General features: G+C 41.1%; 1 protein-coding gene across 1 annotated transcript; it reads right to left on the bottom strand.

Annotated features, from left to right (window-relative positions):
- Positions 1-11,862, bottom strand: ywhag1 (3-monooxygenase/tryptophan 5-monooxygenase activation protein, gamma polypeptide 1). Its single transcript, XM_058627089.1, has 2 exons — positions 11,524-11,862; positions 1-934 (listed from the first exon to the last, which is right to left on the bottom strand). The coding sequence occupies exons 1-2, from the start codon at positions 11,608-11,610 to the stop codon at positions 278-280; spliced, it is 744 nt and encodes a 247-aa protein (XP_058483072.1). The 5' UTR covers positions 11,611-11,862; the 3' UTR covers positions 1-277.
- Between the last annotated feature and the right edge of the window lie 3,193 nt (positions 11,863-15,055).

Raw genomic sequence — 15,055 nt, 5'->3', positions numbered from 1 at the left:
TTTTTTTTTTCTTTTCTTTTTTTTTTTAATTGTAGGTTATTTGTCAAACAAAAATTGTCTTCCCTCCTAATTCTTTTTTTCACTTTTAACTGGAAAAATAAAGAACAGCAGCCATGTTAGTACCATCAGCTAAATTGGCCACTGATGTTCCACCACCCAATCCCACCCTCCCATTTTTTATTTTTCAATTTCTAGGAACTCGTTTTGAACTATTTTGATTTTGTCATCATTTGTGAGCGCGCGTGTTGTGTTTTGGCAGAATGAGGTTTTGGACTCTTTAATTGTTGCCCTCTCCTCCCTCGTCATCCTGCTGGTCGCTCGTCCACAGCGTCAAGTTGTCTCGTAGCAGCTGCATGATGAGAGTGGAGTCTTTGTAGGAGTCCTCGTTGAGGGTGTCCAGCTCTGCGATGGCATCATCAAAGGCGGTTTTGGCCAGGTGGCACGCCTGCTCGGGGGCATTCTGGATCTCGTAGTAGAAGACTGAGTAATTGAGAGCCAGGCCCAGGCGGATGGGGTGGGTGGGCTGCATGTGCTCCTTGCTGATCTCGTGGGCCTCGCTGTAGGACTTCTCGGAGGACTCCACCACCCCGGCTCTCTTCTCCCCTGTGGCCACCTCGGCCAGATAGCGGTAGTAGTCGCCCTTCATCTTCAGGTAGAACACCTTGCTCTCGTGCTGCGTTTCGTCGCAATTTTTAATCAGGAAGTTGTCGAGCAGGTTGAGCACGTCCTGGCACACGCCCTCCAGCTCCTTCTCAATCTTTTCCCGGTAGCCCCGCACCATCTCGATCTTCTTCTCATTGCCATCGGACGTCGTCTTCTGCTCAATGCTAGAGATGACACGCAGGATGAGCGCCTCGCCCCCGACCACGTTCTTGTAGGCCACGGACAGGCAGGTTCCTCTCCTCATTGGATAGTGTTCGTTCAGCCCTGTGACCTAAAAAAAAAATCATCAAAATATGCAGGCATTAGCAATTCATGTTGTTACATCAACTGTGCTGTTTATGTATAATGAGTAAACATTCAACAGCTAAGCTAACAGGATAATTAATACATGCAAAACAACTATCCATATAAAACGGTTGTATAGTCCATTCACGTCAAGGTACAATAATCAAATGCTGCAGAACTAAACTAGAGAAGGCACTCGGAGAGCAACAAACCTCCTCCAAGGGCCACACAGTCTCCCACAGGCAACAATGGAACAAAAATCTTAATCTGAATCCCTACAAAAACATTAAGATGTCTCCTGTTGTCTCTTTTCAAGATAATACAAATCTAAAACTCTGCCACAGATGACTGCAAACTAAGTCTACCAACTAACTAACTAACTAACTAACCAACCCAAGACAACAGTCATTGCACTCAGGAGGGTAAGACACGCCCCCCAGCACACTGACATCATCCTCTGAGGTCACTCCTGATAGGCTGTTGTAAAGGTCTGAAAGCCTGCTTTTGTTTTGTGTTGTCGGGCCCGTGTCTGACCGGAGGATTTAATCCTTTATGTCCCTCGGGGACTGTGCAGCAGACGCATCTTTACAGACCTTTTCTGCGTGTAAAGCCAGCGGGCAGATTTTAGTTCCATGAACGGTGGGGGCCCCAGCCAGTCACATGAAACTGCTCCTCTCAATGCTTTTACTCAAATATATATCAGTCAATATAAGACGACTTGTGTTTGATACATACTGTATATCATTTCTACACCATAAGTGTACTTTTCCCCGTTTTCATGGATTTTTAAAAGTCACAGCTTTAATCTCTTTAGTGAAGGTATAAGTTTTGCTTCACTTCCTACATAACTTGATGACTAATCCTGTTAGCTACAACAACAAAGTCAGTTGCTACGCCAACTGGAGGTGGTTTGGATGAAGTGGACAGAAAGCAAAAGCAGGAGGAGAGCATGTGTAGAGAATTTCAGCAAAAGTATTCTGAAGAAGTTTCTGAACTCAAATTTTGAATTTGTTGGCTTTGTTATTCAGCTACTGAATTAGTTTAAAAAATGTTGGATTGAAAAACCCATGATTACCGTCTCTCAAGAATATTATATTATTTATGTGCTTTATTCTTTGATTTCAGAGTGAACTGAAGAAACACTTTTTTTTCACCCTGGAAAAGTTCTGTTTATTTTTGTGCTACTGGACATCATTCAATCAACATGAACTGTGGATATTGGTTTTTTTTTTTTCATAATGAAAAATGCAGAGGCAAGTAGTTCAGGAAATACTTCAAGAAACTATGAATGCTTTCCCCAAAATTCATGGCAGTTCATCCAATAGCTCTTGAGATGTTTCAGTCTAGAGTCTGCAAAGTGGTGGACAGAGGAACCAACAGACACTTCACAGACCAGGCTGAAACCATTTTCATTTCTTATTTGCTATAGTAAGTATTAGCTTCCTAGGGGTTAAAAAAAATAAATAAAATTTGCTGTGACCTGGGGTCACTCTACTTTAAAAAGTTCTTTCATCCCAAAACAAACATTGTCCATACACAGCCGCGCAATTCTGATAGTTATCACATAAAGGACACGAGCAGGGTGGAGAGTTAAATCCTCGGACCCGTCAGTGTATCACGGTCACTGTAGGCTCGTCAGCCATTGACACAAACTATATGACTAATTATGTCCTTATCTCATGACGTCTCACACACTTCTCCACCCATCTTCACTTCTATGTGCTCAGTGATAATGCGCAAAATCATCATGTAGATTTTAACAGCAGTGGAGCTATTCATCTGAAGGATTATTTGCACTGTACAAGGGAAGCGATCTCCTGTTTCCATGGTGACTGCAAAATCTGCTTTGTTTGTGAGCTCCATGTTATTTCTGCTGGAGACAGTGGACACATTGCATTTGACCTGACCATTTGATTACTAAATTAATCATTGGTTTCAATATTTTTTTTAATTTTCAATTTTATTATTATTTCAAATGATAAACGTACATTTCTGATTCTGATAAGTGCATAATATTCATAAATCAAATGGTAAAATGCAAGAACATTAACATGGTAGCCCTCTATCTCCTTCGGGTAGCTCTCAGTCTCAAAGGTTAGTGACTCCTGTTGTAGAGAGCCTTCAGCAGGGTGGAGGAGGTTTGTGCTTGTACACCAAGGCGTGGTTCTACACAAAATGTTATAAAATGTAGTCATAGCTAACCTCTGTACTAGCAAACAAGGAAATGTCACCCAATTACATAATGCCCCCACTTAGAAACGCAGCCGAAAGTGCCCCCCCGCCCCGTTTGTCATTCCTGAGGCTAAACCTATGCACTGCTCTTTGCTCTTTAGTGCGTTAACTAAACAATTAGCCTGAACGGGGATCTGAGCTGCAGCAAATGCAACCTGGAGTTTGTAACAGGAGCAACAGAGAAGTCAGTAAAAAACATCCCATTGTTTCAGAGGGCTGCAGGGTGAGCAGAAAGCCTCTGACAGAAGCTGTGGTGCAGGGATGACAATAGAGCTCTGTCCTCCTCATAAAGCTCATCAATTGCGCCTGCTCTCTCGTGACTCATCCCAAGTTAACACAAGGCAGTCAAACTTCCAAACAACTGAGTGTTGGAAAACAAAGGCCGGTCAGGACAATCAATAACTTCTACTCTCTGTGTGACCGTTGATATCCGGAGGAGCGACAGTGAGTGCGTTAGAACTCAGTGCCCTCCAAGTATACATCCATCCATCCATCTACATTTAATAGGTTAGCATTCACATAAGGTTTGCCACACCCCCAAAAGCTTCACAATGTTCTTCCTGTTCCACTCTTTCCTTCCGTCTTCTCTTTGCTCATTTGTCATCACTTCCCAGCCTCTTAACCTGATGTGAAACCACCCCCCCCTCCATCCATCATGCTGACTCTCTTTCTGGCAGCAGAGCACAAAGGCGCCATGGATTAACTGACGTCACTGGTGGTGTGAATGGGGCTGACTGGTTTAGCAATAATGAGAAAAGGATGGATACACAAGGCAGTGTATGCGTGTGATATTAGTAATAGATAGCGGGGCCTTAAATAGTAGTTTTTCCATAATTACAGTGGAAATCCAAATATAATATATATACACACTTCAAGTTGAACCTAATGAATAATAATAGTTCTGTGAATTAAAATATGAAGCCACGTTAGCTGAATAAAAATCAAAACAATAAGTATCATCAAAACTCCTTAGAATCCTAGATCCTAAGATAAGTTAGTAACTTCTGAGAAACCCGAGTGTCTCAGGGCCGCAGCCGAGTGTCACGTCGAGTGTCACACCCGTTTTCAGGAAACTGCTCTTTTCATACATTCTAGATAATAAGCTCATTCAGGTGCATGCAATTCCCAACAAAGCAGCTATCAAGCAGCAACTTGAGCCATTCTCCTATGAACAATAAATGTAGTGACAAGTGATACTTCGCTCCTTGAATTGTGAAAGAAAATGCATTGGCTTGCCATATCGCCAAAGGAGTAGACACAATACTGATGAAGCCTATCAGCTCCGCATGACCCTCTCTGTTTTCCAGTACAACACTTTTTAGTTATGTGTCTGTGCTGACATTTCTGCACAATGACGCATTTTATGTCATGACTAAAGGCCCATTTATACTCCATTTGTCAGTTTTACGTCAGTCCATCCCAAACGTGATCTCCGTCACTGCCCTACATACTATATGGACATATGCAATAGTCCCTCTAGAGGGCAGTGCCGACTACGAAGTCGCAGGCATCATTAAACATGGTGCCATCATGGAGATAACTCCGCACCATCTCACAGAGACGCTCTTTCCAAACTTCCCACCATTTTTAAAAGCCTGCACACGAGCTCTTCATAATTTTACTGACCGATTGGACTATTCACTCTATACTGCCCCCATGATTTCCGTTGGTATTGCTCCACGTCATCCGTCATTATAAGCTCCCGTGCAAGCCACACAGTGACTGACGACATTAACGCAAAGTGCGCATGAAAGGCTCCGTCCCCGTCCGTCTTTTGAGTAGAGTATAAATGGGCTTTTAGCGGGGGAGGAGGAACGCAGTGCGAGTAAATTGAGACGGCTTCACAATTTTGCACAACAGTAACTAGATAGATGAAGAATTCAGCGACCCTTTTTAAAGCAATTTTTAAAACCCATCGTTAAGTCTCTCTCTCTTTCAGATCACTTGATAGTGATTTATCAGGAATAACAGAGGAGATGAATATAAGACAAGTGCAAGTCAATGATAAGATAATGGCATTTACGTTAGAGCTGGAAAAAACAAAAAATCTATTAACAGATTTATACACTAAATTAAAACCTTTGAGAATTTGGGAATTGTTAGATGCAATTTGCATCAGTGCCCCAGCCTACACTCACCTAAAATAAGGAATGTGCAACTGGACAAAACTTCAAGATAATAAGGTACAGTAAAAGGCTGGCTGTGCACATATTGCTGCAAATATAAGGCTCTTTGATTATATGTAGGTGGAAATGGTGGGTAACTCTCATAGTGCCTTTGTGACTCACCACTAAGTCAAGATAAATCTCAGGAAACCCTGGAGTGTCCTGAGATGACATTAGGTGGACTCAAATGGACTGAGAAATAAAGAAACAAAAGTTTTGATGTGCCCTATTACTCCAGGACAAGAAAAACTATAAGATGATGATGATGAACTAGAACAGGAAGAACATTTTTCTGGGGCTATAACCCCATTCCCCAGTTTGGTACACTGATTGTTTCTAAAATAAATCTCAGTAAAGGTGTCAGATTAAAAAAAACTCCCTATCATATAATAGGCACATTGTGTGCTTCATCCAATAAGATGCACCATGCCACTCTCACCCATTCCTGTGGAGATGGGGTTCATCCCTGCACACAACACAATCTTTTCTACTGAAAACACGTCCTTAAATCATTTCTATCAGTTAGAGTGCTTACAAAAGAACACAGAAATAAAATAGACTGTTTAAAATTGTGAATCCATAATTTCAGGCAGATGCTCCCCTGTGGCGACCCCTTAAGGGAGAAGCCAAAAGTAGTCTTTCGGTCAAAATTAGCAGGGGGAGGCACGTAAAAACAGCTGATTGAGACTTTTCTCTTTTTCTATACATTAATCTTGCACAGCGAGGACAAAAAAAAGCGACAACAGAAGGTTTGCCCCTTCATGACTCCTCGCACCTGTCACTCAGGCTCTATCGCTCACTAGGATTGTGTACACGGGTGTGCATACGAGAGATAAACACTGGCTTTTAGAAGCACAGCTTTGTTTCTTTTCCTGGTTTCCTTAGAATTATGTTAGTATTAATAAAAGTTCATGGCAGTAAATATATCAGTGTTTTAATTATGGCTGACTGAATACATTATGAATTAGTGTTACCTGGCGATTCAAACCATGGAAGCACTGATGGAGTTATTCTGGTTATTTCAAATTGACATAGAGGACAACTATGTTTATTACAGTATAATAATAGCTATATGACTATTACAACAAACAGTAACAGCCTGGCATATTATTCTATATAACATTTCTGCAGTCTTGCAGTGAGAAATGATGATCACTCTTCCCACCCACACTTGTTCTGGGTCCTGTGGGCCCTGCAGGATCACTCACTACTGGCACAGATACAGAGCGTTTACTATATCCTTGACTGTGCACGCATGGGTAAACACTTGAACTAATCTGTTTACGATCTGATTTATTAACGGCTTATTTCAAATTGATTTAAATATAAGCTGTTGGATAATTAGATATTCATATGATTTACAAGTTTTGAGCAATTAAGCCACAATTATATGGCACTTTGGTTAGAAACTAGGGCTGCAACTAACAATTATTTTCATAATTGATTAATCAAGTGCTTATGATGTTCTCAAATGTCTTGTTTTGTCCTCCAACTAAAATTATTCAGTTGTAATGATTTCTTTGTTGAGCAAAGAAACCAGAAAATATTCACATTTAAGGTGAAAAATCAGAAAGCTTTTTTTTAATTATTAAAATAACACTCAAACCGATGATGAAAATAGGTGATTAATAAAATTGATGGAGCCCTATTAGAAAGAATTCCAATTTTTTCCCAAGGTTCAGTACATGGCAAACTTAATTGGGGGTTGGGGGCCTATATGCTGTGTTTCGATAGTGGTACAGTTCAGTATGGTACGGTTTGGAATGGTAATTCCCTGAGTCAGGCTAGCATTTTGACTGAGAACTGGAGCTTTTACTCCATATGGTGTGTGGGCTGTACCCGTACTACGACATTGAGCATCGTGCAGCTCTTTTGCATCTTAAATGACGACTATATTTTAGATTGTGACAAACTAAATCATGAGAGTGAGAGGTTATCTGTTGATAATGTATTGATAATGGATGACCAGACACAATTTGATGAAGGAGGGTGGTGTGGTTCCTGACACTTCAGGTTTACAGGTTGTGACTTTCTGGAAACAAAATGATCACTTTTTTCTCATTTCACACTACTGATGCTTAGGGCTACATTTTTTTGTCCAAACACGACACGACAAGTACCAACAGAGCCCAGAAGGGAATTTGAGGTGTCCGAACCAGACCTGAGCCTGACGCAGATAATGCAAGCTGTGCAAAGATTGCAAGTTTGCGTTACCCTGTACCTGACATACAACTGTTACCATGGTTACTGCTTTTTCCCCCTGTTTACAGACATGTGCAGTGTAAATTACTGTCAATATGGTCCCAGGTGTGAAATAAAACTACATGGTGACCAAACCTGAATATCATTTCACAATGTGTCTAAATTGCACCTAAACCCATCCCACACTGTCTTTGCTGCAAAGTGAGTGGGTTTAAAATGTATATACTATGGAGCCAATGGTGTGTGTGTGTGTGTGTGTGTGCGCGCGCTAAAGCACTTTAATAAACTTTACCATGGTCAAATAATGCTTTCAGTTCATCGAGTGTGATGCTCTCTGTTAGAGCTGAAACGATTAATCGATTATCAATCGATTACTGAATTCATCGACAACTATTTTGATAATCGATGAATCGGTTTGAAGCTTTTTTCATGATTAAAATTCAATCAATTGTTTAAACTTCTTAGATATGAATATTTTCTTAATTTCTTTGCTCTGGATAAAAAAAGTCAATCACTGTGGTTTGTGGACAAAACAAGACATTTGAGAACATCATCCTTTCCAGGTTTGACAAACACCGATCAACATTTTTTAATGTTTTCTGATATTTTATGGACCAACCGATTAATCGAGAAAATAATCGACAGATTAATCGATTATGAAAATAATCGTTAGCTGCAGCTCTACTCTGTGCCATGCGCTTCCTAAGACACAGACATTTTGAGTAAAACCGTGCTATTTTGCCAAAAGAGCTAAGGAGAAAGAGCGAGGGACACCGATGCCTTCTGTAATCTGAGCAAATCAGTGTTTTAGCAGTCATTGATGCTAACTGTTATAAAGCAGAAATGCATGGGTAATTTATTTAAGTGATCAAATATGTACTTTGGTTGTCATTAATGGAGAAAAAAAACCTTTAATTAAAAATGTAAAGCATCCCAAAAAAATGAGACATCATTATTAGTAAACCATTAATTCACAGAATTTCAATGTAACCTGAAAAAAATGCAGATGGCTCAAAAAACTACTATTATCAAAACTATTAATTAGTATCATTAAATATAAACTACATGTTGATACATGTTTTCATCTGTGAATGGAAAAAATGGAAAAGGTTTGTCTACAAGGTTTTTTTTTTTTTAATATTCTCTGAAAGAAAGTAAGATGTAAGAAGTGACTGGGCTACAGCAAGTACAAACGCTTGTGATATTTTAGGAGATACTGGTGAACTGTTACTGTCAAGTGCCCATGTGGCTGGTATATGATGTAATAGTTTCATTAAATGCGCATATCATAGCACTGAGACCTTTTTATATGGATAGCAAATGATTAGTAAGGCTCTTTTCTTAAGTAGTTCAATATGGGTACAGTATATACAGTATGTTATATCTGCGGAATGTATAAATGATTTACTGTGTGCACCAAGAAACCGTCATACTGATAACAGGCAAAACGGTAACACAACTGGCTCTGCTTTACTGCTCACTCACTATACGCATTACATAACTGACCAGTAGTGCAGGAAGAAGACAAATCTGACAATAAAAGGGCAGTCTCACTTAGTGTTGGTATGAGATCACAGACTTAAACCTTGATTTTTTCCCCCCAGTTTAGTTACAAGTAGTGAACGGATTCTGATAACTGTTCCCAAGTTCCTATTAAAGCAATAACATTCAGTTATTTATGCTTTAAAAACAGCAATGATGGCGAAACATGCCGTTTGGATATCTACTTCACTGTAATTGTACAAAAGGGCAGAGGTAAAAATACAGTGCTAACTGCAGCCCGCTAACATCATCATTCATTGTGGTCGTGCCTGGTTCCTGTTCTCTGAAGCGTTACAGTCCTCCTGAGGATGGGTGCAGCGCCACGTTCCGTGATCCTGGGTATTTGGTTCCGTTGGCACGGTTACCATGCCTGCAGTGGCAAGGGATTCCCCTCAAATGATGGGCGAGGCAGCAGACACACCCGTTGCCCAGTGCTGCAGAGACAGGCCGGCTGAGGGGCAGTGCGCGCTCTCTCTCTCTCTCTCTCTCTCTTTCTCTCGTTCTCTCTGACTAGGCATAAATTGGAAGGGGTGGAGCTATGGCCCCTCCAGTGTTACTGCTACATCCTGGTCCTAAAGAGCAGTTGCATACAGTAAGGCCTTTTAAAGACACTGACAGCTTACTTGGTGGTTTCTGGAGGTGAAGTTGATGTATCTTTCACTTCCATATTTCATTATACACGATATCTGCTCTATGCTGCAGGGACATACACCGAGGCAGGCATTACTCTGTGGAAATCTGTGTTCATTAATAGATTAACTTATGGAAATACGAGAGTAAACCTACCAAAATTTGAAAATAAAATAAAACCAGATTGAGTAATGCTACTAGAGATTTCCACATTGACACATAGAAATCTCTGTAAGTGACCACCTGAGCCTCCACAATGATATTAAGGCCAGAGTTTAAAATAAAGGAGCCAAGAGAGAGGGCCTCCTCACATGCCCCAGCATCCCTACACCTCCCCTGCCAAAGTGACCATTCCTGTGTGATGGTTTTGTCCACAGAATGACGATACAGTAAAGATGCAGGCGTTGTGAAGCTGTGATGAAAGGCAGTCTGTGAAATGGTGCACTACGGGTGGGCCCTGTGCTGCATCTTGGCAGATGCTGCGGCACGCCTCTGTGTGGGGAAACCTGCGGGAGGAGGTCGAGGACGCAGGGATGCGGTTGCTGCATGGCATTGATTGACACAGGCAAGTCCGTCATGCCACAACTCCCGGATCAAAAAAGAAAAAAAAAGGAGGAAAAAAAAAGAAGCTGGCATTTGCTGCAATATGACAGCTACAGAGCTTTCTGGAAGGCTCTATGCTTGTGCGGCAACCACCAACACCCACGTATGATAGGTGAACGCTTCGTAGCTTGCGCTCTTCTTGCCTTTGCGCAAATAGATTGCGATCAACCTTCAGCCGGCAACGCTCTTTGCAATGCGCCAGCAGCGTGAGGCAAAGACAGAAGGACGGTGTGCCTCCAGCAGCAAGCTGAGAAGAGGTGCTAACACACACACACAGGTTTGCGCAGCTATTCTTGTTAGGACCATGCATTTGCTTGCATTGGTTTGGACAGCCAAGCCAAAAACCTTATCCCTAACCATTTAATGCCTAACCTGGACATAAACACAGAAATGAGGTGGTATCTGGCTCTGGTAACCATGAGGACTACTGCTCACACAGCTCAGTTTTAGTGCTCAGCATCACGAAAACCGGAACACGACCATCCCATCATGAGCCTGCCACATCTTTATCATCACCATGGTACCACCTATATAGCTAGTCCTCTGCGCATCTTTTTCGACGTGACACGTTAAAACGCTCAGTTTAAAAACCCACATTTTGCTCAAAACACACACGATTTAAAATCAGCGTATTTGACTGTGTGTGTGTGTTTGTGTGCGTTATTCGGTGCACTGGTCTTGTCTCTGCAGCTTGCCCGTTTGTGGAGGAGCTCGGCCAAAGGCACCGCCCCAACATCAAGCAATCCGCATGTCAGACAACCACGATCCACCGCGACACACCGCCAGCAAAAAAAACCAAAAAAACCATTTACCGTGAACGTATCACGTCAACTGAACCTTATTATATCCCAGTAATGACACATTTACTTCGCTCGGAAACGCCTGCTGAATTCTGAACGCAGGCTTTGCTAGGCCCGTTCAAAAAATATGCTGCCTAAATCATACTACAGTGCCAATTTCTCACACCCACTGCCGTGTCTCCCACACCAGTGTCGTCTTTAATCACTACTTTAATACACCGATTTGGTGTGGCTTCATCCTCTTTCGTTCAAATAACGCCCGAATACCGTGAGCCATAATCTGCAAATCACTGTCCTAATGCTAGCGTAACTAGCATTGACACATTTTAAAGCACTGACACATGTTTGATGTTCGACATGAGACAAAGCTGGTGACAGACAGACAGAGGGAGCCTACTTACCGATTTCATGGCATTTGCCATGTCCTCGTACCGCTCTGCCTGCTCGGCCAGCCGGGCTTTCTGCACCAGTTGCTCGCGGTCCACCATTTTAGAAGTCGTGTAAGTGTATGTTTGTGCGTTGCTGTCCTGCGTGTGTGTGTGTGTGTGTGTGTTTATTGGGAGCTGGACGTGGTAATATGAATGTTTGAAGGCAGAGTGGAGATCGCGGATCCTCTCGCTGCAGCTGCTGCCTGCTGTCTATGTTCCTGCCGACGGAACGCCCCTCCCCCTCCTACCACTTTCCCTCTGTTGTGTCACCACCCACGTGGGCGTGGCCTTATCGAGTGATGTAACGATCCAGGCAGCTCAGAGAGAGAGAGAGAGACAAGGAGGCGCGGAGAGAGAGAGCAGTGACAGTGCAGCCCAGTGGCCCCACAGTCTGGAGAGAGAGGTGGGTCCACACCTCAGACATCAAAGACAATGGTGTTCCTCTTTTATGTGGCGCTGATGGTATCTTGTCACATTTTCCATAAAGAGCTCTGGGCGTCACGTGACTCAGTTTGCTCACCTCGCCATGTTGGCAGGAAAAGCTCCTGAAAAATGAATAGTTAATGTTAAAGGTGTTCTGACATACATGCTACTTTGTCGAAACGCCCTACCGAAGGCTAAATGTATTGATCGATCTGTGCTACCTCATCAGAAAATAATACAGCAACCCTTTTATCTCTTTATATTTCACAGTTTTCTGCTTTTAAGAAGATTGTTTTTAAGGTCATTAAAGGTGCAGTGTCGTGAAACGATGTCATGCGTGTTCAAAATCATACAGGTAGGATGCTATGATGAAAATTACCCCATCAGATTATGCTGCCACATATTTTTTTTTGATTTATGCAGGTAGGATGATGTAATCATGAAAACTACCCCATCAGAAAATGATTTAGATGTATGCAGGTAGGATGATCTAATTGTCAAACTCACACCTCATGGATGGATCCCAAAAGAAAATGTCAGATTTAAGAGAAGACAGATTATATTTACACTTTTTAGGGGGATACATATTTTACAGGTTTAATATTCACAAACTATAACTATTAACTATATAACTTCTAATTAGGGTTAGAAACAGAAACAGGGTCAGGGAAAAAATCAAGCATTAACTTAACTCCCCACTTTGCCAAAACACATCTAAACCCTGGAAAATTCCACCCGATGGTGAAGTGGGATACTACAGGACCTTGACACGCGAGTACAGTATATCAGGGTCTGCTATATGGAAAGTTTACCACGGGTGTGGTGATACTGAACTTAAATTAACCAAGCAAACCAGTTTAATGATTTTGGTTTACAAACGTAGAACAGATGTGCAAATGTGCACTAGTTTGTATGTTTGTGTAGCATATAGCCGTCACCGCAGTTCCGTGCAGCCGTGCTATGATGACCCCGCCGATGAGGTACTATGAAGTAATGGAAAACGTTGTGCCTGATTGAGCCGAGTTGTGCCAGAACTGTATCATGGAAAAGCGTTATTAGTTCACTTATGCCTTGACCGGGTACTTTGCACAATTAAGGAAACAGCCAAAAGTGGACATTATTCCAGACCTGCAGCATTATATCTTCACATAACTGATAAACATGGCATTCCACTCCTGAGACCACTCACACATAACAATAAAAGCATGTAAGATAAACAGGATATTCAAGTTAAGTATACGCTTTGGAGTCTGTAACGACACAAAAGTTTGCAGCTCCCCAGTCAGCAGTTAAGAGGAAACCTACAACGACCATGCCCATAACATTGTCAAATAGAATAAAGACCTTTCATACACACAGTTTAACATTATTAAGAAGTATAAACATCACGTTATTGAACATCTTTTAACAATATATACAGACAAGAAACATTAGCTGGTATAAATATATTCAATGACACTAGCAGAGAATATAATAGAATTTTGTCTGCTGACTACGTTTTCTATTTTTGCCACCTCATTGCTTATTTATCTTAATCCTATAAACTAATAATCCCATATCGCCACGGTGGCCAGCTCACATAAATTCACTTGATTTTATTATTTTTACAACTGGCCGTTATATATTTCTTCATGCATGTACAGACCTTGCAATGCTCAAAAATATTCACTTTGTATAAGCAAAAAAATGCCAAGTGCCTAATTAAGGAAGGAAATAATGTAGCTTGAAAATCATAAAACTGGCAGAAAAACAGGCCAATTACCTCACTCTGATTCTCCCCTGAGAGGAAAGACATCCTGCAGTCACACACTCGTCTCCTCTCAGCAAATTAAAATGGGAGACTCGCCAGATTTACAAAGAAAGGAGACATGCATGTTTCAGATAATGGCACACAGCCACTGACATGTAAATGGTTGTTTAATTATATGATGGTTTAGAGGCAACAGGAACACATCATTTGTTAGATATGGAATATCTGGTGCAGTGCCGGCCCTGAGTAATTTGGTGCCCTAGGCAAGATTTTAGTTGGCGCCCCCTTGCATCGCAGCAGTCAATTTCACAATCAACTTTCATACAATCACACAGAAACTGCATGTGTGTATTCAAGATTTTATTTCTTTGAGTAAAAAATATCACACCAAATAAAAACTAAAGAAAGAAACAAGTGATAAAATTAAAAAGTGTCACTGGGCTGTGCAGAGGTAGATGGGACAGCAGCACCTGATGCTGTGTCACTGGGGGTGGTACTGAAATATTTTAAAAGTGCATCTGAAGAGAGAAGAGAAGTATATGTGACGACTGCATGTTACATTTTAATAAAAAAACAGATGCTTGGTGTGCTATACATGAGACTAATATAGACTAATAATGAAAATGTGATGAGATTCATTCAACTTTATTGTCATTGCAATGCAATTCAGTCTAACCAGAGTGCAAAAACCAGTAAAGTGCAGTGAAATGAATATATATGTATATATAGCCTATGAATGATATGGGAAAGCTAAGGTATGAAATATTAACAGTAATACACTTTAACTGCACTTTAACACTGATGTAAACTTTAACAAACATAAACTGTGACACATAAAACCAAAGGCTTACAACGACCCTATTACAAAGGGGATGGACAACTTAAAGCATTTTAACTGACATACAAGCAGGAAAGACACCTGTAAAATAACACCTGAACAGGCCTAATGTTTCCAAACGTCCCTGATGAATTTAAGGTGGAGTAACATTAACACACGTCGACTCAGCTATTTATTGATTATTAAACAATGTTGCTATCGTCTGAAGTAAGCTAGCAAGCTAACACTCTGCTCCAACATCCAACAACGGTAACTACGATGCATTATTTAATAATCTTTGCTATGACTTTATGTCGCTGTGGGCTTATATAATATTTCGAAATAATAGTAATAATGGCACTGGTAAAAAAAAAAAAAAAAAAAAGTATTTATAATTAAAAAAAAAAAAAAATACTATACTGCCTATGCCCAGGGCCGGCTCTGAGCGAGGACATGAACGTTGATTAATCACAGGTGGAGCTGCTCCTGCGCAAAGACACACTGATTTAAAAGCC

This window comes from Solea solea, chromosome 4, assembly GCF_958295425.1.
Source record: "Solea solea chromosome 4, fSolSol10.1, whole genome shotgun sequence".
Classification (NCBI taxonomy): domain Eukaryota; kingdom Metazoa; phylum Chordata; class Actinopteri; order Pleuronectiformes; family Soleidae; genus Solea; species Solea solea.
Note: the sequence above shows the minus strand (reverse complement) of the source record. Positions and strands in the feature narration are given on the sequence as shown.